Here is a 23,887-nt window from a genome sequence, read left to right on the forward strand (position 1 = left end):
GTTCCGAAGTTGGGGTTCCCTCTGGAGCGGGGGCCTCCTGATGCGGATCCTTCCCCGGGGGGGGGGGGGGGGGGGGATGGGGTCAGGAGAAGGTCCAACTGTGGAGGGGGACAATCCAAAGTTGGTTTGTCTGTTTCACAGGGAAGAGTTGGGCCCCCTGATCCCCTATGTCCTTGTGGAGTTAGGGATAAAGGTTCCGCAGGAGAAGTCCGATCAGGAGGACGTGGATCCAGTCATTGATGGATGGAAAAGGCTTTTCTTTTCCATAAGTCCATTAAAAAGTTGATGATCAAGGAGTGGGATACTCCAGATACTGGCATGTAGGTTGGTAGAGCAATGGATAAGTTATATCCTTTGCCTGAGGCATGCTGGATCTCTTGCGAATCCCGAAGGTGGATGCCTTAGTGTCAGCTGTTACTCAGAAGGCGAGTATTCCAGTGGCCAGTGCTGCAAAGTTGAGCAGGATAGGAAACTCGAGGTCTATCTGAAAAAGATTTTATGCATCAGTTTTATGCCTCGGGCTGGGCTGCGATGGGTGCAGCAGTTGCAGGCTGACAAGTCCATGTCTTCCCCGGAGGCTAAGCAGGTGGAGCGGCTGGAAGCTGTAGTCGCCTATGGAGCGGATGTACTGTATGACCTCATTAGGACGTCCTCTAGGATGATGATTTTGGCGATCTCAGCCAGCAGGCATTTTTGGTTGAGGAACTGGTCGGCGGATGTTTCATCCAGGTCTCAGCTAGGAGCGTTGCCCTTCAAGGTAAAACTGCTTTTTGGAGAAGACTTGGAGGAGCTGATAAATCATCTGGGAAACAGTAAAGTGCACTAGTTACCTTAGGATAAGCCTAAAGGGGCAAAAGGTTCCTTTCCTTTGTGTTCTCGGTTTTGAGGGAATAGGTGTTTTCAGCAAGGGAGGGCTTTGGGAGGAGCCCAAAGGCAGTCCTCAGGGAGGCAGCAGTTCTGGAAGCATTCCTTTCAAGGCCAAAAGCTGAACAGGGATGGATCGGGCCAGGGTAGTACTGGAGCAAAATCCGCACAATGAAGCGAGGCCAGCCCACTCCTCAATTCTGGTCATAGGGGATTGGTTGACTCTTTTTTATGAGGAGTGGGCCAAGATCACATCGAACTAGTGGGTCTTAAGCGTGAAAAGTCAAGGTTACGCTTTAGAATTTGCTCATCCACTAAGGATGTAGTCTCCCCTTGCACCTCCACAGAAAAGAGGTGGGTGGTGCAGCAAACTATCAGCTGCCTACAGATGCTGGGAGCCATTGTTCCTGTCCCCCTAGAGGAACGAGGGATAGGAAGCTATTCCATTTATTTTGTGGTTCCAAATAAGGAGGGGAATTTTCGCCCAATTTTTGAGGAAACATGGCTCTCAAGGTTCCTCGTTTTCGGATGGAGACTCTGTGCTCTGTCACTGCAGCAGTGTGCAAGGGAGAGTTCTTGATGTCCCTGGATTTGACCGAGGCGTACTTGCACATAGGGATACGGCTGGACTATCAAGAGGTTTCTCTGGCTCATGATCCTCAGGATGCATTTTAAATTTTGCGCCCTTCTGTTCAGTCTGGCAACGGCTCCAAGGACTTTTACTAAGGTGATGATGGTGGTTGCGGCAGCTCTCAGGAAGGAGGGTCTGCTGGTTCACCCATATCTGGATGACTGGCTTATTTGAGCAAAGTCAGAGGCTGTTTGCATACAGGCAGTAGACTTGCTGCTGCAGCGCTTGAGATCCCTGGGATGGATAGCAAATTTGTCCAAAAGTCATTGCTCCCCTTCTCAGGTGTTGCAGTTTCTGGGGATGGGTTTCAATACCAGGGTCAGGAATGGTTTTGTCATGGAGAAGCGCATTGTCAAATTGTAGTCACAAGTTCTCAGGATGTTGGAGAACAAGTACCCAGGGTCTAGGATTTCTTGCAAGTTCTCAGTTCTATGGCGTCCACTTTAGAGCTCGTTCCTTGGGTGTTTGCTCATATGAGGCCTCTGCAGGCGATGTTGCTTTCCCAGTGGGATCCATTATCAGAACAATTTCAACTTCCACTACCTCTTAAGGAGCTAGCCAGGTCCAGTCTCTTGTGGTGGCTTGGTTAGGACCAGTTGTGTCGCGGGGTGGACTTGGAGATTCTGGAGTGGCTGGTGGTTACCATCAGTGCCAGTCTCTCTGGTTGGGGAGCTGTCTGCCAAGCTCAGTCTGTGTAGGGCCAGTGGTCGGCGAAGGAAGCATCATGGTCCATCAGCACTTAGAGGTGAGAACGATGCGGTTGGCGCTGTATGCGTTTCTACCACTCTTGCGCAGCTGTCCAGTCAGGATCTTGTCAGACAATGCAACGACGGTGGCTTACATCAACCGAAAGGATGGTATCGAGAGTCAAGCGGTGGCTCAGGAACCTGGGAAGCTGATCCGCTGGGCAGAGCAGCATCTGGCATTGATAGCGGTTTCTCATATAGCTTGGACGAACAATGTGCAAGCAGATTATCTCAGCCAACATCAGCTAGATCCTGGAGAATGGGAGTTGTTGGAGGAAGCAATGTGCCTCATCCGTTGAGGATGGTACAGACCCCGCATTGATTTAATGGCAACTCAGCGAAATGCCAGGGCGCGCCCCACTTCTTCAGTCGCAGAAGAGAGCACAGGGCAGAAGCGGTTGACACCTTGGTTCTTCCTTGGCTGCAGGTCATTCTGCTGTATGTGTTTCCACCTTGGCTGCTGGTGGGCAAGATTTTGCGGTGTGTAGAGATTCATCTGGGAGACGTCATTCTGGTGGCTCTGGAGTGGACTTGGAGGCCTTGGTTTGCAGATCTGATGAATCTAGTGGTGGACGGCCCGTTGAGGCTCGCTCATCTGCCAAAGCTTCTGCATCAAGTTCCCATATTTTCAGATATGGTGGCTCACTTCTGTCTCACGGCTTGGCTTTTGAGAGGAAACTCTTAAGAGAGAAAGGATAGTCTGAGGATGTCATTTCTACTTGATTGCTGGCTAGAAAGTCTTCCACCTCCTTGGCATATATGAGGGTCTGGAGAGTTTTTTAGGATTGATGTGTGGAGCAGGGGGTTGTCCCTATGTGTGCTTATTTATTTTATTTATAACTTTTTCTATACCGAAGTTCAGGTAACAGAGTTACTTATCACTCCGGTTTACATTGCAACAGATATAAATATTAAACAATGACAACAAGTGTCTTACAGAGAACAGGGAAAGAACAACTAGGATAACATGAACTGGGAACAAGAACATTACAAACTATTAATACGAAACAAGCCCATGGAGAGGGAGATTAGCTATTGGTGTCTACAGTCTGTGGGAGTTGAAGAGTACTTGGTAAGTTATGGGAATGCTTGACCGAATAGCCATGTCTTGAGTCTTTTTTTGAATGTGCTGTGGCAGTGTATCAACCTTAGTTCCGGAGGTAGAAAATTCCACTGTTTGGGGCCTGCTGTAGATAGAGCTCTTTTACTTAATGATGTTTTCATGGGAGGCGCGTGTAGAGTTCCTCTTTGTGCTAATCTTATTGGTCGGGAAGATGTGTGAAGTTGGAGAGGGGTTCTGAGGTCCAGTGGGGTGTTGTTGAAAATGACTTTGTGGGTGATTGATAGAAGTTTGAAGAGGATTCGAAATTTGACTGGGAGCCAGTGGAGCTGTTTTAGAATTGGTGTTATATGGTCTCTTTTGCTGGATTTGGTGAGACATCTTGCTGTTGCGTTCTGTAACAGTTGGAGGGGTTTTAGGGAGTAGGCTGGGAGACCGTGTAGAAGTGATTTACAGTAGTCTATTTTTGAAAAAATGATGGATTGTAACACTGCTCTGAAATCACGGAAATGGAGGAGGGGACGCAGCCTTTTTAGAACTTGAAGTTTGTAGTAGCACTCTTTGATCGTAGTGTTGATGAATCCAGAGAGACTTAGTTGGTTATCCATGACCACCCCAAGGTTTCTGACTTGTGTGGAGAAGACTGGGAGCGGTGTGAGGTGAGAGCTGTTCAATGGAAGGATGCCATCTTGATTGATCAGGAGGAGTTCTGTCTTGTCGGTGTTGAGAATTAGGTTGAGATTTGACAGTAGCTTGTTGATGGAGAGGAGGCAGGAGTTCCAAAAAAGTAAGGTCTTTTGTAGTGTTTCGGTGATAGGGATAAGGATTTGGACGTCATCGGCATATAAGTGATGGGTTAACTTTAGATTTGAGAGTAGCTGACAAAGCGGGAGAAGATAGATATTGAATAACGTAGGGGATAGCGAAGAGCCTTGAGGGACCCCTAATGTGGAACTAAACGGTGGAGACTCTTTGCTATTGATCTTGACTTTGTAGTTTCTGTTTTGGAGGAAGGATTTGAACCAGTTTAGGGCTTTGTTTTTGATGCCGATCTCTGATAATCTTTCGATGAGAAAATCATGGTTGACCGTGTCAAATGCGGCCGAGAGATCAAGGAGGATGAGTAAACAGGGATGTTTGTTTTCTAGATTCATGAGAATGTTATCTGACAGAGATAAAAGAAGAGTTTCAGTACTACGGAGTTTGCGAAAGCCGAATTGAGCTGGGGAGAGGATTTCGTTATTGTCGAGGAATTCCGAGAGCTGTTTGTTGACAATTCTTTCCAGTATTTTGGCAATGACCGGAAGATTAGCAATGGGACGGAAATTTGCTGGGTTATCTGTAGAGAGATTAGGTTTTTTTAATAGTGGTTTTAAGATAGCAAGTTTGAGGAGGTCCGGGACTAGGCCCTGTGATAGCGAGGCATTGATGATCTGGGAGATAGGCTTAGCAACGTCTTTAGCGCAAGCTATGAGCAGGTTAGCTGGAATTGCGTCGAGAGGGTGGGATGATGGCTTGATTTTCTTTAGCAGGATTTTATCTCTAAGGCTGATGTAAGATCAAAATCTTCTAAGCAGGCCGTTTGTTGCGAGGAGGCTGCGTAAAGTTGTTGCGAGGAAGCTGAGGATGGTTGAGCATGGTTTGGGCTGAGTAGCAGGTCAGGAGAGCATGTATGATGCTGGGTTGGAGCATTGCTGCCTGTACGGGAGGCGAGTAGATTTGTTATTTTATTTTTAAAGTATGTGGCAAGTTCGGTGGCTTTAGAAGCCACTTTATTGTCTGGAATAGTTGAGGTAGGTGGTTTTGCGAGCGATGAGACCAGGGAAAATAGAGCTTTTGGGTCGTGGATGAAGTGATTGATTTTCTGAGAATAGAAGTCTCTTTTTGTCTGAAGGATGTCGATCCTGTATCTGTGCATGAGTGATTTAAAGGCTGCTAAATTGGATGAAGAGGGGTTCCTTCGCCAGATCTGTTCCTTTTTTCTTAGATCACGTTTCAAAGATGTTAATTGTAGGGTGAACCATGGTTTTTTGTTGTCATTATTGGCATTGATGATTTTGGTTGTAAGAGGGCAGGTTGCATTTGCCACTTTGTTTGTGATTTTTATCCAAGAGGTCAGAGCAGTATCAGCATCTGAAAGGTCTATTTGGGTTAGCTCGGAGGATAAATGAGAGATGAGGGTTTCCTGGTTGCATAGCTTTCTGAATTGGATTGTGGACTTCTGTTTTACAGAGGGAGTTGAGTTTAGGTATTGGAAGGAAGTCGAGATAAGCTTGTGGTCTGACCAAGGAATTGGCCGACAGTCGATGTGTGACGCTAGAGTGAAGCTTTGGTTGCTGAAGATAAGATCTAGTGTGTGTCCTGCTTTATGGGTGGGTTCGTTGATGAGCTGTTTGAATCCCATACAGCTGAGGGAGCTGAGGAAGGATTCGCAGTTAGAGGAGCGAGGAGTGGAGTCCACGTGGAGATTGAAGTCTCCTAAAAGAATGGTAGGAGAATCAGTGTTAATGTGATTCACGATGTATTCTATTAATGGAGATGGGTCTGCCTCGAGACGTCCAGGGGGGGCGTAAATAAGGCCTATTTGTAACTGTGAGGATTTGAAAATTGAGAATTCTAAGGAAGGTGAGGAGATAGATGAGTGTAATGATAGACCTAGCTCTTTTTTGGCAGCGAGTAAAAGGCCGCCTCCTTTTTTTTTTAATCTGGGGACGGAGAAAATGTCGAAGGTTTGTGTGGGGAGTTGGTTGATGAGGACCGTGTCTTCGGGTTTAAGCCATGTTTCTGTGATGGCGCACAGGTCTGGCTGCTCATCTATAAGGTAATCATATAGGAGGTGGGTTTTTTTTTACAATTGACTGAGCATTTAGTAGAGTTAGTGAGAATAGGGTGAGACCCAGGAGCTGGTTGAGAGGGGAGAGCATGATGGGAATAAGTCTTTTTTGTTGCTGTTGTTGCTGGGAGGTTGAGTTGACCAGTTTTGCTGTTGTGATTCTCCTATGGTAGCGTATGGTGGGAATGGGTGAGGTGAGCATGTTTAATTTTTTTTTTTTTTTTTTAAGCACATATTCTGACCTTCTTGCAAAGAGGGTTGGTAAAATGTTTGTCCTTTAACTCCCTCAGAGTTCAGGTGGCAGCTTTGGTTGTCTTTGAGGCAAGGTGCATGGAGCAGCTTTGTCTGCACATCTGGATGTGGTGCGTTTTCTCCGAGAGACAAAGCATTTGTATCCTCCGGTTTGAAGTTGTGCCTTCTTGGAGCCTTAATTTAGTCCTTAACAGCATGTGTGCGGCTCTGTTCGAGTTTCTTAGAAGGACTGCTATGAAAGATCTCACTTTAAAGGTGGTTTTCTTGGTAGCACTTTATTCCACCAGAAGGATCTCGGAACTTCAAGCCTTGTCATGTACGGATCCTTTTTTGAGGATTACAGATTCTGGAGTCTCCAGATGGCGGTTCCTTCTTTTCTATTGAATGTGATATCGTTGTTCCACTTAGTCGGTAGTGCTCCCGTCTTTTCCAAGTTTGGATGCTACGACGCTTCATGTGAGAGAGTTGCGACTCTTGGATGTCAAACATGCATTAATGAGCTATCTTAAAAACACTAACAGCTTCAGGTTGTCGGATCACCTTTTTGTGCTATGGAGTGGTGCAAAAAAAGGTCATAAGGCATCAAAAGCCACTATTGCAAGGTGGTTGAAGGAAGCCATAGGCTCTGCATACATCTGTCAGGGTTGTCCTATTCTGCAGGGGTTAAGGGCTCACTCTACCCGATCCCAGGCATCCCCCTTGGCCGAATGTCAGCAAGTTTCACCGCAAGAGATTTATAGGATGGCTACTTGGAAGTCATTGCACACTTTCACCAGACATTATTGTTTAGTTGTCCAGGTCCCAGAGGTCATGGGTTTTGGTGAGAGTGTACTTCGAGTGGGACTTTCGAGGTCCCACCCCATTTAGGGAAGCTTTGGTACATCCCAGAAGACTGGACTGATCTGGGTACGTACAGGGAAAGAAAAATTGGTTCTTACCTGCTAATTTTCGTTCTTGTAGTACCACAGATCAGTCCAGAGTCCTGCCCAGTTGAGGTAGGGAGATTTGGAGAGTCTGCTCAATCTGTTATTGTAATTAACCTAAAAAATAGCAAAGGTTTTGTTTAGTCCTGCACGTTTTAAATATGGGCATGGCTATCTTCTATAAGTTTCCACTTCCCACTGCTCGTTCAGGGGGATATTTATTCGTTATTGGTATTGGTATTGTTGCTATCTTGGCTTGGGTACTTTTCAATACTGAGGGACTGCAGGTGGCACAGGTTCTGTGACAGTGTCTGTGAAAGGGAGGCAAAACCCAGGAGTCTGGACTGATCTCTGGTACTACAGGAACGAAAATTAGCAGGTAAGAACCAATTTTCCTTTTCTTCTCTTTTTCTGTATTTGCTTTCCATTTAAAACATGTAAAATTGAGTTCTCATATATTTAGTACATTTCATCTACATATATCAGATGATAATCAGTTCAATAATAATCACATTATACAACTTATGATTTGAGTCTTATTGAACTAATTATCATCTGGCTGAGTTATGTAGATAAAATTTACTGGTAGGTGGCAATGTACACAGTTTTTTCTATCTCATTGCCTATGTACTATACTCAACAACAAACATGGCAAAACAGCAAAAGTAGCAGTATACATTTTCTGTATTTGATACCTATCAGTGTTCTACACTCATCCTAGTTTGGCATATAGTGTTACTGGCATATAGCTTGACTGAGCCATCCATTTGTTTTTAATTTGGTCATAAATGCTCACTATTTTTTTATTTCACAGGAATGATATGGGAAAGAGAATTTTAAATGCTGGAGGTAAATATTCTTTTAAATTGGGCGGTGCACTCTTTCACAATGTTAAGATAAGTGTCTTTGGTTTACATTCTCTAAAACATATTTCTTAAATAACAGCAAGATTTTAACAAAAATTAACAAACTCTAAAATCTGACTTAAAAGACCTGTGATTATAAATATCGTATGGGCAGTTGATCACTCGAAGTGGTTCAAAAATATAAACCACAAATAATGAATTCAGTTCTTCCCCTTATTCTATATGATATCTCTTTAAATGCAAGTAAACATGTTCCTTACATATATGGCTATTTGTAATTCATAAGGATCTATCTGCCATATAGCGTTCAGTTTTCTAATTGTTGTGTTAAATATTCTTTTAAAACAGTGTTTTAACTCTAGCATTGTATATAGGTGGACTGAGATACAGGTAGACTGAAAGGACCTGGCTATGAATGAAACATACATCTCCATTTTTACTTCCTAACTATATTTACTAAATTCTTTGTTTATATTCTTTTATTTGAACTTTAAAACTACTTCAGAATTATTTACTGTTGTCTTTGTTCCAGTTATTTTTGCTTTCTATAGTTTTAATTATATTCCATGAAATTGGAGAAACAGCTAACAGAGGCCAATGTACTAAAGTGAGCTAACATTAAGAACAGAAGAAATTGCCATGCTGGGTCAGACCAAGGGTCCATCAAGCCCAGCATCCTGTTTCCAACAGAGGACAAACCAGGTCACAAGAACCTGGCAAGTACCCAAATACCAAGAAGATCCCATTCTACTGATGCAATTAATAGCAGTGGCTATTAGCTAAGTAAACTTGATTAATAGCAGTTAATTGATTTCTCCTGCAAGAACTTATCCAAACCTTTTTTGAACCCAGCTACACTAACTGCACAACCATGTCTTCTGGCAACAAATTCCAGAGCTTAATTGTGCGTTGAGTGAAAAAGAATTTTCTCCGATTAGTCTTAAATATGCTACTTGCTAATTTCATGGCATGCCCCCTGGTCCTTCTATTATCTGAAAGTGTAAATAACCGATTCACATCTACTTGTTCAAGACCTTTCATGTTCTTAAAGACCTCTATTATATCCCCCCTCAGCCGTCTCTTCTCCAAGCTGAACAGCCCCAACTTCTTCAGCCTTCCCTCATAGGGGAGCTGTTCTATTCCCTTAATCATATTGGTTGCCCTTCTCTGTATTTTCTCCATCGCAACTATATCTTTTTTGAGATGCGGCGACCAGAATTGTACACAGTATTCAAGGTGCGGTCTCGCCATTGAGCAATACAGAGGCATCATTATGACATTTTTCGTTTTATTAACCATTCCCTTCCTAATAATTCCTAACATTCTGTTTGCTTTTTTGACTGCTGCAGCACACTGAGCCGACGATTTCAAAGTATTATCCACTATGATGCCGAAATCCTTTTCCTGGGTGGTAGCTCCTAATATGGAACCTAACATCATGTAACTACAGCAAGGGTTATTTTTCCCTATATGCAATACCTTGCACTTGTCCACATTAAATTTCATCTGCAATTTGGATGCCCAGTCTTCCAGTCTTGCAAGGTCCCCCTGTAATGTATCACAATCCACTTGTGATTTAACTTCTCTGAATAATTTTGTATCATCCACAAATTTGATAACCCCCTCGTTGTATTCCTTTCCAGATCATTTATAAATATATTGAAAAGCACCTGGCCAAGTACATATCCCTGAGGCACTCCACTGTTTACCCTTTTCCACTGAGAAAATTGACCATTTAATCCTACTCTCTATTTCCTGTCTTTTAACCGGTTTGTAATCCACAAAAGGACATCGCCTCCTATCCCATGACTTTTTAGTTTTCTTAGAAGCCTCTCATGAGGGACTTTGTCACACGCCTTCTGAAAATCCAAATACACCACATCTACTGGTTCACCTTTATCCATATGCTTATTAACCCCTTCAAAAAAATGAAGCAGATTTGTTAGGCAAGACTTACCATAAGTAAATCAATGTTGACTGTGTTCCATTAAACCATGTCTTTCTATATGCTCTACGATTTTGATCTTTAGAATAGTTTCCACTATTTTTCCTGGCACTGAAGTCAGGCTCACTGGTCTATAGTTTCTCACAGGACAAGCAGGATGTTAGTCCTCACATACGGGTGAAATCATCAGGATGGAGCCCAATCACGGAACACTTTTGTCAAAGTTTCCAGAACTTTGACTGGCACCTATTGGGCATGCCCAGCATAGCATCAACCCTGCAGCCAGCAGGGGTCCCCCTTCAGTCTTCTTTTTTCCGTGCAGCAGTAGCCACGCGGGTTAAGGAGCTCTTCCTGATAGGAGTTTTTCTCACGGAACTTTGTTTAAAAAATTTCAAAAACTTGTACCCCTTATCAATTTCTTTGGTCCACGGTCGAACTGTACGTTTTTTGCCCGTTTTCAGTTGATTCCAGTCGAGTTTTCCCTCACGGCCTACCGGCCATTGACCGCACCGCGACTAAATTTTGGCAAAGCCATGGCGTTGGGTTTCCATCCGTGCTCCGACTGCACTAGAACAATGTCCATCACTGACCCTCACACGGTCTGTGTGATGTGCTTGGGGTCCTGCCATGATGTCCTTACTTGCACCAAATGTGCTCAAATGACACCAAAAGGTCACAAGGCTTGACTCGATAAAATGGGTCTTCTCTTTCGGCCAAAACCCCCGACTCAATCGATAGCTTCTATGTTGTGCCAGCACCAGGAATCTGCTGCTATCCGACCGGCCTCTACAACTCCACGGGTGTCGACCCCCCTCTGTTCCTCCTCTGGAAAAACACCGGGGTGAACATCGAGAAAAGCATCAACACCATCATTTTAAAGCTCAGGCCATCGATACCGGTAGACCCTCGACATCGACGTCGTCTGAGCCTCCGACAAAGAAGCCCCTTACAGAAAAGGCTTTGTCCTCTTCTGTCTCTGGATCACCGAGGCGTTCCCCACCTGGACAGGTGCCGGGATCCGCCATTCCACCTTCACCGGTGGACCCTCCGGCTATGCCAGTGCTACCTCCCACTCCGGAACCGGGTATTCATGCCCCAGGTTTCCGTGAGGAATTGGATCGGATGATCCAAGAGGCCATCAGCAAAGCACTCCAGGGCTTTCAACTTCCATCAATACCGGTACCGGTTCCTCCTCCGGTCACCGATCCGATGCCCATGGCGCTGGCACCGCTATTGGCTAGAATGGACAAGTTAATCGGTGCCCTTCCACCCCTGGAACCAAGGGACCCGACTCCTTCCTCGCCAATTCCCTTGTCATCGGAGGAAGATGAAGAAACTCCCCTCTTCATTCCACCATCAGGAGTGCTGCCACTGACACATCCATCGATGTCACCGATTCCATCGGTGCCTCTGTCGATGCCTCCCTCGATGCCAGCCATACCGCCATCGATGCCCTCAATGTCTCCATCGATGCCTTCGATTCCTCCTTCAGGAGCATCAATGCCCATGCCAGGGCCTTCAGGAATAACCCCGTTACTTCCTTCTGAAGAACATTTGGGAGCTGGTGATGACCCTTATAATCCTTGGACAGACGATTCGTCCCAGGATTCTGATGATCTACCTTCCCAGCCCTCTCCTCCTGATGAAAGGAAGGTTTCTCCTCCAGAGGACCTGTCCTTTATTAATTTTGTAAAGGAGATTTATTTATTTATACATTTTTATATACCGACATTAGATCAATGATATCACATCGGTTTTATAGATAACGAAAAGGAAATAAGCGGGAGGGGTACTTATTTCTTACAGTGAAACATATCTTTAACAATGCAACAAAATGAACTTGAAGTTTAGCAACAAGATACAATACAGGAATATAAAAAGAATGAACGTTGATACGCAAAATCTTCTAATGCAACTTAAAGGGATTGGTTAGCCTTAAAATGACACGTGGTGAAATTGAGCGGCATGCGACCAGGGACAGGGGGTCGGACAAAATGATAACGGGACAGGGCTAACAAGGAAGGGTAGGGTGGTGGGGGTATGATCATTGGGGGAAGGCTAGCCAGAAAAGCCAGGTTTTTAGGTGTTTTTTGAAGAGCTGTGTTGAGGGTTCGGATCTTAGTTGTGCTGGAAGGCTGTTCCAGAGGGAAGGTCCGGCTATGGAGAGTGCACGTTCCCTTGTCATGGTTAGATGTGCTTCTTTTGGGGTGGGGATGTGGAGAAGACCAGTTTTAGAGGATCGGAGGGTTCGTTGCAGTGTGTGGTATCGTAGGGGCGTGCTTAACTAGTCCAATTTGTCGTTGTGGAGTGACTTGTGAATGAGGGATAGAACTTTGTGTTGTGTCCGGAAGGCGATGGGTAGCCAGTGGAGGTTCTTGAGGATGGGAGTGATGTGGTCTGATTTCTTTTGGTTTGCGAGGGATCTGGCTGCTGCATTTTGTAGTAGCTGCAGGGGTCTGATTGTGGCTGCTGGGAGGCTGAGCAGAAGGGAGTTACAGTAGTCAAGCTTTGAGAATAGTATGGTCTGGAGGACGGGTCTGTAGTCGTGTGGAAAGAGCAGCAGTTTGAGTCTTTTGAGGGTCTGGAGCTTGAAGAATCTGTCTTTGATGATGGTGTTGATGTGCTTTTTGAGGTTGATTTCTGTATCAAGAGTGATTCCGAGGTTTCTTGCTGTAAGGGCTAGTTGATGGTTCGGGAGGGTTGTTGGACTTTGATGTTTGAGATAGCGGTTGGGGGTGTTGGAGATGTGAAGGATTTCAGGTTTTTTGTGGTTGAGGGAGAGTGAGAGCTGAGCGAGGAGTTGAGTTATGTCTGACAGGTGGGTGTCCCAGGTTTTTAGTGTGCTTTCGAGGGAAGATTTGAGGGGGAGCAGAATCTGTACGTCATCTGCGTATATGTAAAATGTAAGCCCTTTTTTGGAAAGAAGGTTGCAGAGGGGGAGCATGTAGATGTTGAAAAGTGTGGAGGAGAGGGATGATCCTTGGGGTACGCCGTGTAGTAGGGGGAATTGTTTGGATTGAGATGATTCTATTTTTACTGAGTAGGACCTGCCAGAGAGATATGAGGCAAACCATTTGAGTTGTTGGAATGTAAACCGAAGTGATTAGTAACTTTGTTACCTGAACCTCGGTATATAAAAGTGATAAATAAATAAATAAGCCAATTTCTTTTAGTCTGGTCAGCAGGGTATTGTGGTTGATGGTATCAAATGCGGCGGAGATATCAAGGAATATCAGGAGGTATGATGTGTTCTTTTCCAGGCCTCTGAGAATGGAGTCGGTGAGGGATAGAAGGATTGTCTCTGTGCTGAGGAGTTTTCTGAAACCGTGTTGAACCGGGTTTAGAATGTTGTGGTGTTCTAGATGTTCGGAGAGCTGTTTGTTGACAGTTTTTTCCAGGATCTTGGCAATGAAGGGCAGGTTGGAGATTGGTCTGTAGTTGGCAGAGTCTGAGATGTCTAGGGTCGTTTTTTTGGGGATAGGTTTGATGATTGCAGATTTGAGACTGTCTGGGAAAATGCCCTGTTCCAGAGAGAGGTTAATGATGTCGGCTATTGGCTTGGCGATGATGTTTGAGACTTGTTTTAGGAACTTTGTTGGAATATGGTCAAGGGGGTGTGTGGCGGGATTTGTTCTTCGTATGATTGGCTCCACTTCCGTTGATGCAATGTGATTGAAATGAGCCCAGGAGGGGATGGATATGTTGGGTGGTTTGGGAGGTTTCACGTTGGTGTTAGGAATGTTTGCAATCAGGCTGGTGGTTTTGTTGCTGAAGAATTGTGCTAAATCTTCTCATATTTTGTCCTGGTTTTTGTTTGCGGGTGGGTTGTGGGTGGGGCTGGTTAGGTCGGATACATAGGCGAATAGCGTTTTGGGATTGACTCTGCTTCCCCCTCTCCATGTTGTATTCCCCTATTCAATGTACCTTCTGTCTTGTTCTTGAGTTACATGTAAACCGATATGATGTTCCCACTAATACCGGTATATAAAAACTTTAAATAAATAAATAAATAAATAGACAAATAAATAAATAAATAAAATAAATTGTATTGATAGTTGTGGATCCTTTCTGCGTAGAAGAGGCGTTTGGTGTTATTAATATCAGTGTTGTAGGTGTGGAGGAGGTTTTTGTATTTGTTTTTTAGTTTGGTGGATGTTCCCTACTCAATATGGATTCCGAAAAGCATTAAGTACTGAATCCCTACTCATCTCCCTGACAGACTACCTCATCATGGGCCTCGATAAAGGTCAGGCCTTCTTATTGATCCTACTGGACCTGTCAGCAGCATTTGATACCGTTAACCACTCCATACTACTAAATCAGATGACAAACATCGGCATTACAGGAACTGCTCTGGCCTGGTTCAAAACATTCCTAGGGAACAGAGGCTTCAAGGTCAAAATCCACAACAAAGAATCTCACCGTTACCCTTCCTCACTAGGAGTTCCTCAGGGCTCCTCCCTTTCACCCACACTCTTCAACATTTACCTTCTTCCACTTTGCCAGTTGTTAACCAAATTGAACCTAAAACACTTCTTATACGCCGACGACATCCAGATCGTGATCCCCCTTAAAGAATCCATCACAAAAACACTAGAATTTTGGGAACACTGTTTTCAAGAAATCAACTGCCTCCTCACCAGCCTAAACTTAATACTAAATTCTTCAAAAAGCAAATACCTTCTCATTTTCCCAGAAAACAGTAATATCACTACGAACCCACCAGCCAACCTGCAAATTTCACAAGTAAGAGACTTAGGAGTTATTATAGATAATCGGCTTAACCTAAAATCATTTATTAACCAAACAACTAAAGACTGTTTTCATAAACTACATGTCCTAAAAAGAATAAAACCACTCTTTCACTTTCATGATTATAGAACAGTTCTACAAGCAATAATCTTCTCTAAGATAGACTACTGTAACTCTATCTTATTAGGTCTCCCTCATCTCACACCAAACCTCTTCAGATGGTCCAAAACACTGCAGCCAGAATACTGACAAACACGAGGAGAAGAGACCACATATCTCCCATCCTGAAAGACTTACATTGGTTGCCAGTTCACTACAGAATCATTTATAAGTCCATCACCACCATCTACAAAGCTATCCATTGCCTTGCTCCCCTCAACCTTCAAATACCACTCAGAAAACATTCCTCCTCCAGACCCATAAGAGAGGCTTACAGAGAATCTCTACATGTACCACACTCCAAAACCTCCCAACATATAACCCTGAGAGACCGGGCCTTCTCCACAGCAGGACCACTGCTATGGAACTCCATCCCACCGGAATTGCGACAGGAACCTTGCCTTCTAACTTTCAGAAAAAGGCTCAAAACGTAGTTGTTTAAGCAAGCCTTTCCGGACCCTAACTAAACCATAATTATCCAACAATCACAGTCAGACATTACTAGACCAGTGTAACTTACTGCTCTCTCTGTTAAATTCCTGTCGCCTTTTTCTTCTACTCCTAGTTTTGAATATCCCTGTTTTATTGTAATTTCAGTGTTGCTCCGCACCTGTTAAAGTTTTTATTGTATCTTCATTTTTCACCCCCTGTTAAAATGTAAACCAGCATGATGCGATCCATATCACGAATGCCGGTACCATGGGGTTTTGGTTTTGCTGGGGGTTTTGATTTCTTTAGTTATGGTAGGGCATATGCTCTTTGCTGTTTCAGCGGTTATTGAGATCCAAGAGTTAGCTGCAGTGTTTGCATCGTTCATTTTTAGAGAGTTTAGAGCTTTTGGAAGGGATTCGATGATATCCTCAGACTTGTAAGGCTTGGTGAAATGTATGTATTTTTAGGGGGGGTCGGCAACTGTTGGGGTTTTTTTTAGAAATAGCTCGGACTGGATGAGCATGTGATCGGACCAGGGGATGGCTGAGGTTATGGGAGGGTTTATGCTTGAGACGTGTTGATTAATGAAGATTAGGTCCAGGGTGTGGCCTACCTTCTGAGTGGAGGAGTTGATGATTTGATTGAAGCCGATGGCCGTCATGGTGTTGATGAGGAGCTCACAGGCGGGTGAGGGGGGTGTTTTGTCAAAGTGAAGGTTGAAGTCACCAAGAATGATTGAGGGGGTGGCTTAGTTTGTGTGATTGGTGATGGCTTCGATTAGGGGGAATAAGTTGTGGTCTAGGGCGCCTGAGGGGGCATATAGCAGGAGAATTTGAAGATTCTTTGATTTGAATAGACAAAGCTTGAGAGGGGGTGAAACTTTGAGTGGTTGGATAGCAAATCTGAGTTTTTTTCGGGCCAGGAAAAGGAGTCCGCCTCCTTTCTTTTTTGGTCTGGGGATGGAGTAAATGTCATAGGTATCTTTGGGAAGTTGACTGATGAGGGCAGTGTCAGAGCTTTTGAGCCAGGATTCAGTTAGGCAGAATATGTCAGGGCGTTGGTCCAGTAGGAGGTCCTAAAAGAATTGAGATTTTTTTCGTTATGGATGTCTGAAACAGTTCCATTCCAGCTTCAGACAGAAGAGGACTCTAGACACAAGCTGCTAGAGCTTCTACAATTTCTCAATGCTCCAAAGGAAATCATGTCCATCCCTATTCATGACATCCTATTGGACCTTTTGAAGAGAAACTGGGAGCACCCTGGCTCAGTGGCATCTGTTAACCGAAAAGCAGATGCCACCTACTTAGTTCAGTCAGCCCCTGGCTTCCAAAGAACTCAATTGGATCATCACTCGGTGGTTGTAGAGTCAGCCCAGAAGAGAGCCAGATGCTCCAAACCTCATTCATCCATTCCCCCAGCGAAAGATCAGAAGTTCCTGGATGCATTTGGAAGACGGGTATTCCATGGATCAATGCTCATCTCTCGCATTGCATCCTACCAACTCTACATGACCCAATATGATAGGGCCTTGTTCACGAAGATTCAAGACTTTGCTGAGGCCTTACCTCTGCAGTTCCAGGACCAACTTCATGCCCTACACAAGAGGGCTTAGATGCTGGCAAACATGAAGTACGATCAGCATATGGCATCTTTGACACTGCTTCCAGGCTGTCGGCAGCCAGTATCAGTGCAAGGAGATGGACCTAGCTAAAATCTTCAGACCTCAGACCAGAGGTACAAGACAGATTGGCTGATTTGCCCTGTGTGGGAGATAATCTTTTCGGTGAAAAGATTCAAGAAGCAGTGGACCACCAAGAGACTCTGTGCCAGCTCTCCTTACTGCTTTTTGATCCCTCTTCTTCATCCAAAAGATCTTTTAAGAGGGATTCTAAGAGACAATTCTACCGGCAGAGGAGATACTATCCCCCAGCGTCCAGGGGTCGGCCTTCTAAGTCTTACCGAAAAGGCTAAACTAGGCAGCCTAGAGGGCAGAAGTCACAGCCAGCCACTCAACCAGGTCCAGCGGCAGCTTTTTGACTCGTTTCAAGAGAGCAGTACCCAGCTTCTACTTCCGACCATTCTGGTCAGCGGCCGGTTGTGCCACTTCTCCAGCCTATGGCACACAGTCACGACAGATCAGTGGGTACTTGCAGTAGTGTCCAAAGATTACCACCTCAACTTTCTATCTGTCCCACCGGATTCCCCGCCTCGGCTGACGTGGGGAACATCTGATCATTCACCACTCTTGGAGCAGGAGGTCTCCCTCCTCCTCCAGTCCCGAGCAATAGAACCAGTGCCCCTCTCAGAACATGGGCAAGGGTTCTATTCCAGGTATTTCCTGATACCAAAAAAGTCAGGTGGGGTGCGCCCAATATTGGATCTTCGCACTCTGAACAAATACCTACAAAGAGAAAAGTTCAAGATGGTGACTTTGGGTTCTCTACTTCCCCTTCTTCAAAGGGGAGACTGGCTCTGCTCTCTAGACCTTCAGGACACCTACATGCACATTTTAATCACTCCGTCACATCGCAGAATTCCTGCGATTTCTAGTAGGCCCAAAACACTTCCAATATCGAGTGTTACCTTTCGGCCTAGCATCTGCCCCACCCGTCTTCACCAAGTGCCTCGTGGTGGTAGCGGCCTACCTTAGGAGTCAGAGTGTTCACGTCTACCCCTATCTGAACGATTGGTTGATAAGGGCTCCCTCTCGGCAAGGTGCACTGATGTCCCTTCGCCTCACTTTGCATTCCCTGATCTCCCTGGGTTTTCTCATAAACTATCAAAAATCCAGACTAGTTCCTTCGCAAACTCTATTGTTCATAGGGGACGACTTGGACACTCTAAGAGTGAAAGCTTTCCTACCTCAGGATCGAGCTCTCACTCTTGCTTCTCTGGCCTTTCGACTGCAGTCTTGGCAACATTTATTTATTTTATTTATTTATTTAAAAATGTTTCTATACCGTCGTTTAGTAATGCACCATCACAATGGTTTACCTGTTTCAATAATATACTCTATATGGAAAGTGGATTGGGATTTCCATTTATATGATTAATAGGATAATCATATACATTCTATACTGTCCTTCTCTTAATTTAATACTTAATTATGATGAAAATAATAAAGTAAGCAGTTATGCTTTTGGGTGACTTTCAGCTGTGTGTAGGTGTTCTTATTCGTCGACCTCACTGAGAAAGGCTTTTTTGAAGAGCCATGTTTATAATCTTTTTTTGAAGAGTTTTAAATCTTTCATTAGTCTTAATTCGAGTGGTAATGCGTTCCATAATATTGGCCCCGCTAAAGATAGTGCTCTCTCTCTAACTTGGGTCAGTTTTGCTGTTTTGACTGAGGGTATGGTTAGTAGAGCTTTATTGGCCGATCTGAGATTTCTCTGGGGGACATGCAATCGTAGTGCAGTGTTTAACCAATTGGCATTTTCGTCATTGATTAGTTTACAAATTGTGCAAAGCATTTTAAATTGCACTCTTTGTTCTATTGGCAGCCAGTGTAAATCGGCAAGAGTTTGGGTGATATGATCTCTTCTGCCTTTTCCAGTAAGTATTCTGGCATCCGAGTTCTGTAGTATTTGCAGTGGTCTGATTGTTGTATATGGTAATCCTAGGAAAAGTGTGTTATAATAGTCTGTGCTAGCGAATATTAGTGCTTGTAGTACTGTTCGAAAGTGTGCTTGAGTTAATAAGGGTTTTAGTCTCCTAAGGACCAATAATTTGGTGTAGCCTTCTCTAACTTTCAGTGATATGTGTTGCTTAAGATTGAGTTCCGTGTCTATTATTACTCCTAGGTCTCGAGCTTTCTCAGTTAACTCCACTGTTTTGTCATTTTTAAATTTGATGGGATTCTGAATTATTTCAATGTTTTTTCGTTCAAGATGTATAAATTCTGTTTTTTCAATGTTAATTACTAGTTCCATTTGGTTATTAGTTGTTTTATTATATCTAGGTACAACATTGCAAAGTTTAGTGTTTTTTCAATTGTTTCTTCTACCGGTAGAATTAGCTGAATGTCGTCGGCATATATGTAATGTATGATACCTAGTCCTGCCCGTAGGTGGCAAAGGGGGAGCATGTAAATGTTAAATAGAGTCGCCGAAAGTGCTGAACCTTGGGGGACCCCTGTCTTTAGTTCGATTTTGTCTGATATTGTGTTTTTTATCTGTACCTGAAAAGATCTATTGTTAAGATAGGAAGTGAACCATTCAATTGTTTTGTTTTGTAATCCTATTTCTTCTAGTCTTTTCAGTAGTATGCTATGGTTTACTGTGTCAAATGCTGCTGACAGATCTAATAGTATCGTAATGTAGTGTTTTCTGCTGTCAAATCCGCATAGTACATTATCTGTTAGAGAGATTAGTAATGTTTCGGTGCTATAGTGTTTTCTGAAGCCATGTTGCGAGGGGTAGAGTATGTTATTGTTATCTAGATGTTCCGCTAGTTGCTTTTGTACTGCTTTTTCTATTAATGTAGTAAGCACGTCATTTCCTGATAGTATTGGGTCATATCGCCTCCACAGTGCAAGTCACGCCCATGGCTCGCCTCGCCATGAGAGTCATGCAGTGGACTCTAAGATCGCAGTGGACTCAGTCTTCTCAGCCAATGTCCTCCACAATCCGCATCACCAAACAGCTCCGTCTTATCGCTAGCTTGGTGGACAAACCAATCCAATCTGGTACAAGGCCTCCCATTTCAGATTCCAGAACCTCAAATAACCTTGACAACAGATAGCTCCAACCTTTGCAGGGGAGCACATGTTGGAAACCTGAAAACTCAGGGCATCTGGTCTCCAGAGGAAGCCAAACACCAGATAAATTTCCTGGAGCTTCATGCAATCAGATATGCTCTCAGGGCTTTTCAGGATCACCTCTCCAACCAGGTCATCCTGATTCAAACCGACAACCAGGTGTCCATGTGGTACATCAACAAGCAAAGGGAGAACGGGCTCCTACCTCCTGTGTCAGGAAGCTGCACAGATATGGGCGGAGGCCCTTTCCCACTCGATGTACCTCAGGGCCGCCTACTTGCTGGGAGTGGATAATGTGTTGGCGGACAAGCTGAGTCGCACTTTTCAACCACACGAGTGGTCCCTCAACCCCACTGCAGCGGACTCAATATTCCAACGTTGGGGTTATCCTCACATAGACCTCTTTGTATCAATTCACAACCGCAAAGCAGGGAACTTCTGCTCTCTCACTCACAGCCAACACCGCCAGCCCAGGGATGCTTTCTCCCTCTCGTGGGCCAGCAATCTCCTTTATGCGTACCCTCCACTTCCACTCATTTCAAAGACTCTTGTGAAGTTGCGAAGAGACAGGGGTCTAATGATTCTCATAACCCCTCATTGGCCATGCCAGGTCTGGTTTCCAATTCTCCACCACCTATCGGTACACTGGCACATTCCTCTAGGGAAGGACCCGCTTCTGATCACTCAGAACAACGATTGCCTTTGTCACCCCAACCTCCCTGACTGCCTGGATGTTGAAAGGTTAATAGTTCAACCTCTTAACCTTTCAGAGCCGGTTTCCCGTGTCCTAGTAGCTTCACGAAAGCCTTCCACAAGGCAGTCTTATCGTTATAAATGGAACAGGTTTACAGGATGGTGTACTTCCATGTCCATTCATCCCTTCACTTGTCCCACACCGAAGTTTCTGGACTATCTCTGGCACCTGTCAGGGTCAGGCCTCAAAACTTCTTCTATTAGGGTACATGTCAGTGCAGTAGCCGCCTTCCATAAAGGTGTGGGGGATGTACCCATTTTAGTACAACCCCTTGTCACACACTTTTTGAAGGACTTGCTTCACCTTAAACCTCCACTGCACCCTCCGGCCCCTTCTTGGGACCTCAACATGGTTTTGGGAAGGCACATGAAACCGCTGTTTGAGCCTCTCCAATCCTGTGATCTCCGCTATCTCACTTGGAAAGTGATTTTTCTGTTGGCGATCACATCGGCCCGCAGAATTAGTGAGTTACAGGCCTTAGTCACCTACCCGCCTTACACTAAACTTCTGCATGACAGGGTAGTACTCCGCACTCACCCCACATTTTTGCCTAAGGTAGTATCAGAGTTTCATATCAATCAATCCATTATACTACCCACTTTCTTTCCCGGGCCCCACTCAAACCCAAGAGAATGGGCTCTGCATAACTTTGACTGTAAACGTGCTCTAGCTTTTTTTTTTTTTTTTTTCACATATGTTTATTAACATTTTAACATATACTCTCATACATGGTTGGAAGTAAACAGAAACGGTCACAAACGACAAGAGAAGTTTAGTGTAACCAAACAAAACATTCCGTCAGGAACAAGAGAACATCCTGACATGTAAGCATCTGTTATAAGCAAGTTGTCTCTATGACCTGTACAATACCATTGAGTCCCCCATCCTCCCTCCCTCCCTCCCTTAACCCCTTATTCCCCCCAATCCCCCCCCCCCCCCCCGCCTGCCGAGGATAGCAAACTAAAAGGCAGCAAGGAACAATAAAAGCAACTTCGTATTCATTCACTTTTATGGTCCAGAGTGAATGGTAGGATTTAAGTAGGTAATCAAGGGTTCCCAAATAACTTTGATGGCCTTGAACTTCTTGAAGGAGGTGTTCCGAGCTGTGGCATATTCAAGACTGCACAAGGAAATCATTCTAGAAAACCAGGAGTCCACCAAAGGCGGTTTATCAGAGAGCCAGTTTAGTAAGATCATTTTTTTTTGCTCTAGCTTTTTATCTAGACCATACAGCTGCCCACAGGAAGGGCACTCAATTGTTTGTTTCCTTCGATCCCATCAAATTGGGCAAACCTGTGGGTAAGCAGACTCTCTCCTCCTGGTTAGCGGACTGTATTTCCTTTTGTTACCAACAGGTCTGCTTCAAGACCGTGTTAAAGCACATTCTGTCAGGGTCATGGCAACATCAGTACCACACCTACGCTCGGTACCGCTTGCTGACATCTGTAATGCTGCTACATGGAGCTCTCTCCACACCTTCGCAGCCCATTATTGTTTACACAAGGCTGGCAGACAAGATTCCATCTTCGGCCAGTCTGTGCTACGCAACTTATTTGCGAACTGAGTTACCAACATCCTTCCACCAACCCGGTAGGGTTCAGGATGCCCTCTACCAAATTCCACCCCAGTTCTTGTGCCTGTTGCACGTCTTTGGGTTCATTTGGTGCCTTGCTTGGGCATCCTCAGCTCGGTACTCACCCATATGTGAGGACTACCATCCTGCTTGTCCTGTGAGAAAGCAGAGTTGCTTACCTGTAACAGGTGTTCTCACAGGACAGCAGGATGGAGAAGGCACTCAGCTATAGAGGAATGTAGATAGGCGGATCTTTGGGCCGATGGCAGATGAATGCGCCCCCAGGAGGATATCCTGAGAGGGACCACCGACTAGGCTTGGGTATGGAGACAGACACAGATAATTCTTTTATTAGACAGGTTAGTAGAACCACCAGAGGTGGCAGTAGTGAGGTGATATGCCCGGCAGGGCTGAAGTCCCTCAGGTACTGGAACAGCGATCCCAGGTTTGCTGAGCTATAGAGAAACTATAGATAGTGAGTAGACAGGGTATGCTGTGTTCATAGCCAGAACTGGATGACAAACTCACTTAAGGTATTAAGGAAGCTTAGTAGCTGGAAAGGGTTAGGTCCTCGAGGAGTGAGTACCTGGTTCCAGGGAAAGCTCTGAGAGAGCGATGGTAACTCACAAATGTCTGTATCTGCGATAGTTTCCAGGCAGTAGAGAATCTTCAGAGTGTTCAGGAACATGGGCCCCCGAGGAGCGAGTACCGGTTCCTATCTGCAATCTGAAATAAAGAAAAGAGAGCGAGGCCCCCGAAGAGCGGGTACCCCTGGTAAGTCCGAGGAAGCAGAGTAGCTTGGGAGTAAAGCCGAAGCAATCCCCTTGCTAACTCGATTTGTTAGCGAATACTGAGACCTTTTATATTGGAAGCGTATGACGTCATCCCAGGGGGACGCCTTCGAGATGCGCGCCCTTGCTGGTACATCAATTGGAGCGCGCGCCCTACGTCATCAGGCAACATGGCTGATCCGCAGCGTCGTGCCGGTCCGGGGACGCTGGAGGGAGACGGCAAGAAGACGCCGCGGGAGCTAACCATCCATCAGATCCGGAGGGAGTTGCCACAGAGGTAAAGAGGGCGGAGTGAGAGCGTCGAGCAGCGACGGACGCAACACAGGTTTCTTGCTTCGGATATATTTTAAAAAGTTTTTATTATGAGTTTTTGCCTCTATGGCCAACTTCAGTTCAAATTCTCTCCTCGCCTGTCTTATCAGTGTTTTACACTTAACTTGACAATGCTTATGCTTTATCCTATTTTCTTCAGATGGATCCTTTTTCCAATTTTTGAAGGATTTTTTTTTGGCTAAAATAGCCTCTTTCACCTCACCTTTTAACCATGACG

The 23,887-nt window shown here is 44.8% G+C and overlaps 1 protein-coding gene across 8 annotated transcripts in view; it reads left to right on the forward strand.

The window, feature by feature from the left end:
- Positions 1–23,887, forward strand: part of SYCP2 (synaptonemal complex protein 2) — a 752,024-nt gene that overhangs the window by 125,293 nt on the left and 602,844 nt on the right. For all 8 annotated transcript variants that reach the window (XM_029611557.1, XM_029611556.1, XM_029611555.1 and 5 more), the window contains one exon: positions 8,124–8,158. In XM_029611557.1, coding sequence (XP_029467417.1) covers positions 8,124–8,158 — 35 coding nt within the window. The remainder of the gene's footprint in view (positions 1–8,123; positions 8,159–23,887) is intronic.

This window comes from Rhinatrema bivittatum, chromosome 8 (genome assembly GCF_901001135.1).
Source record: "Rhinatrema bivittatum chromosome 8, aRhiBiv1.1, whole genome shotgun sequence".
NCBI lineage: Eukaryota > Metazoa > Chordata > Amphibia > Gymnophiona > Rhinatrematidae > Rhinatrema > Rhinatrema bivittatum.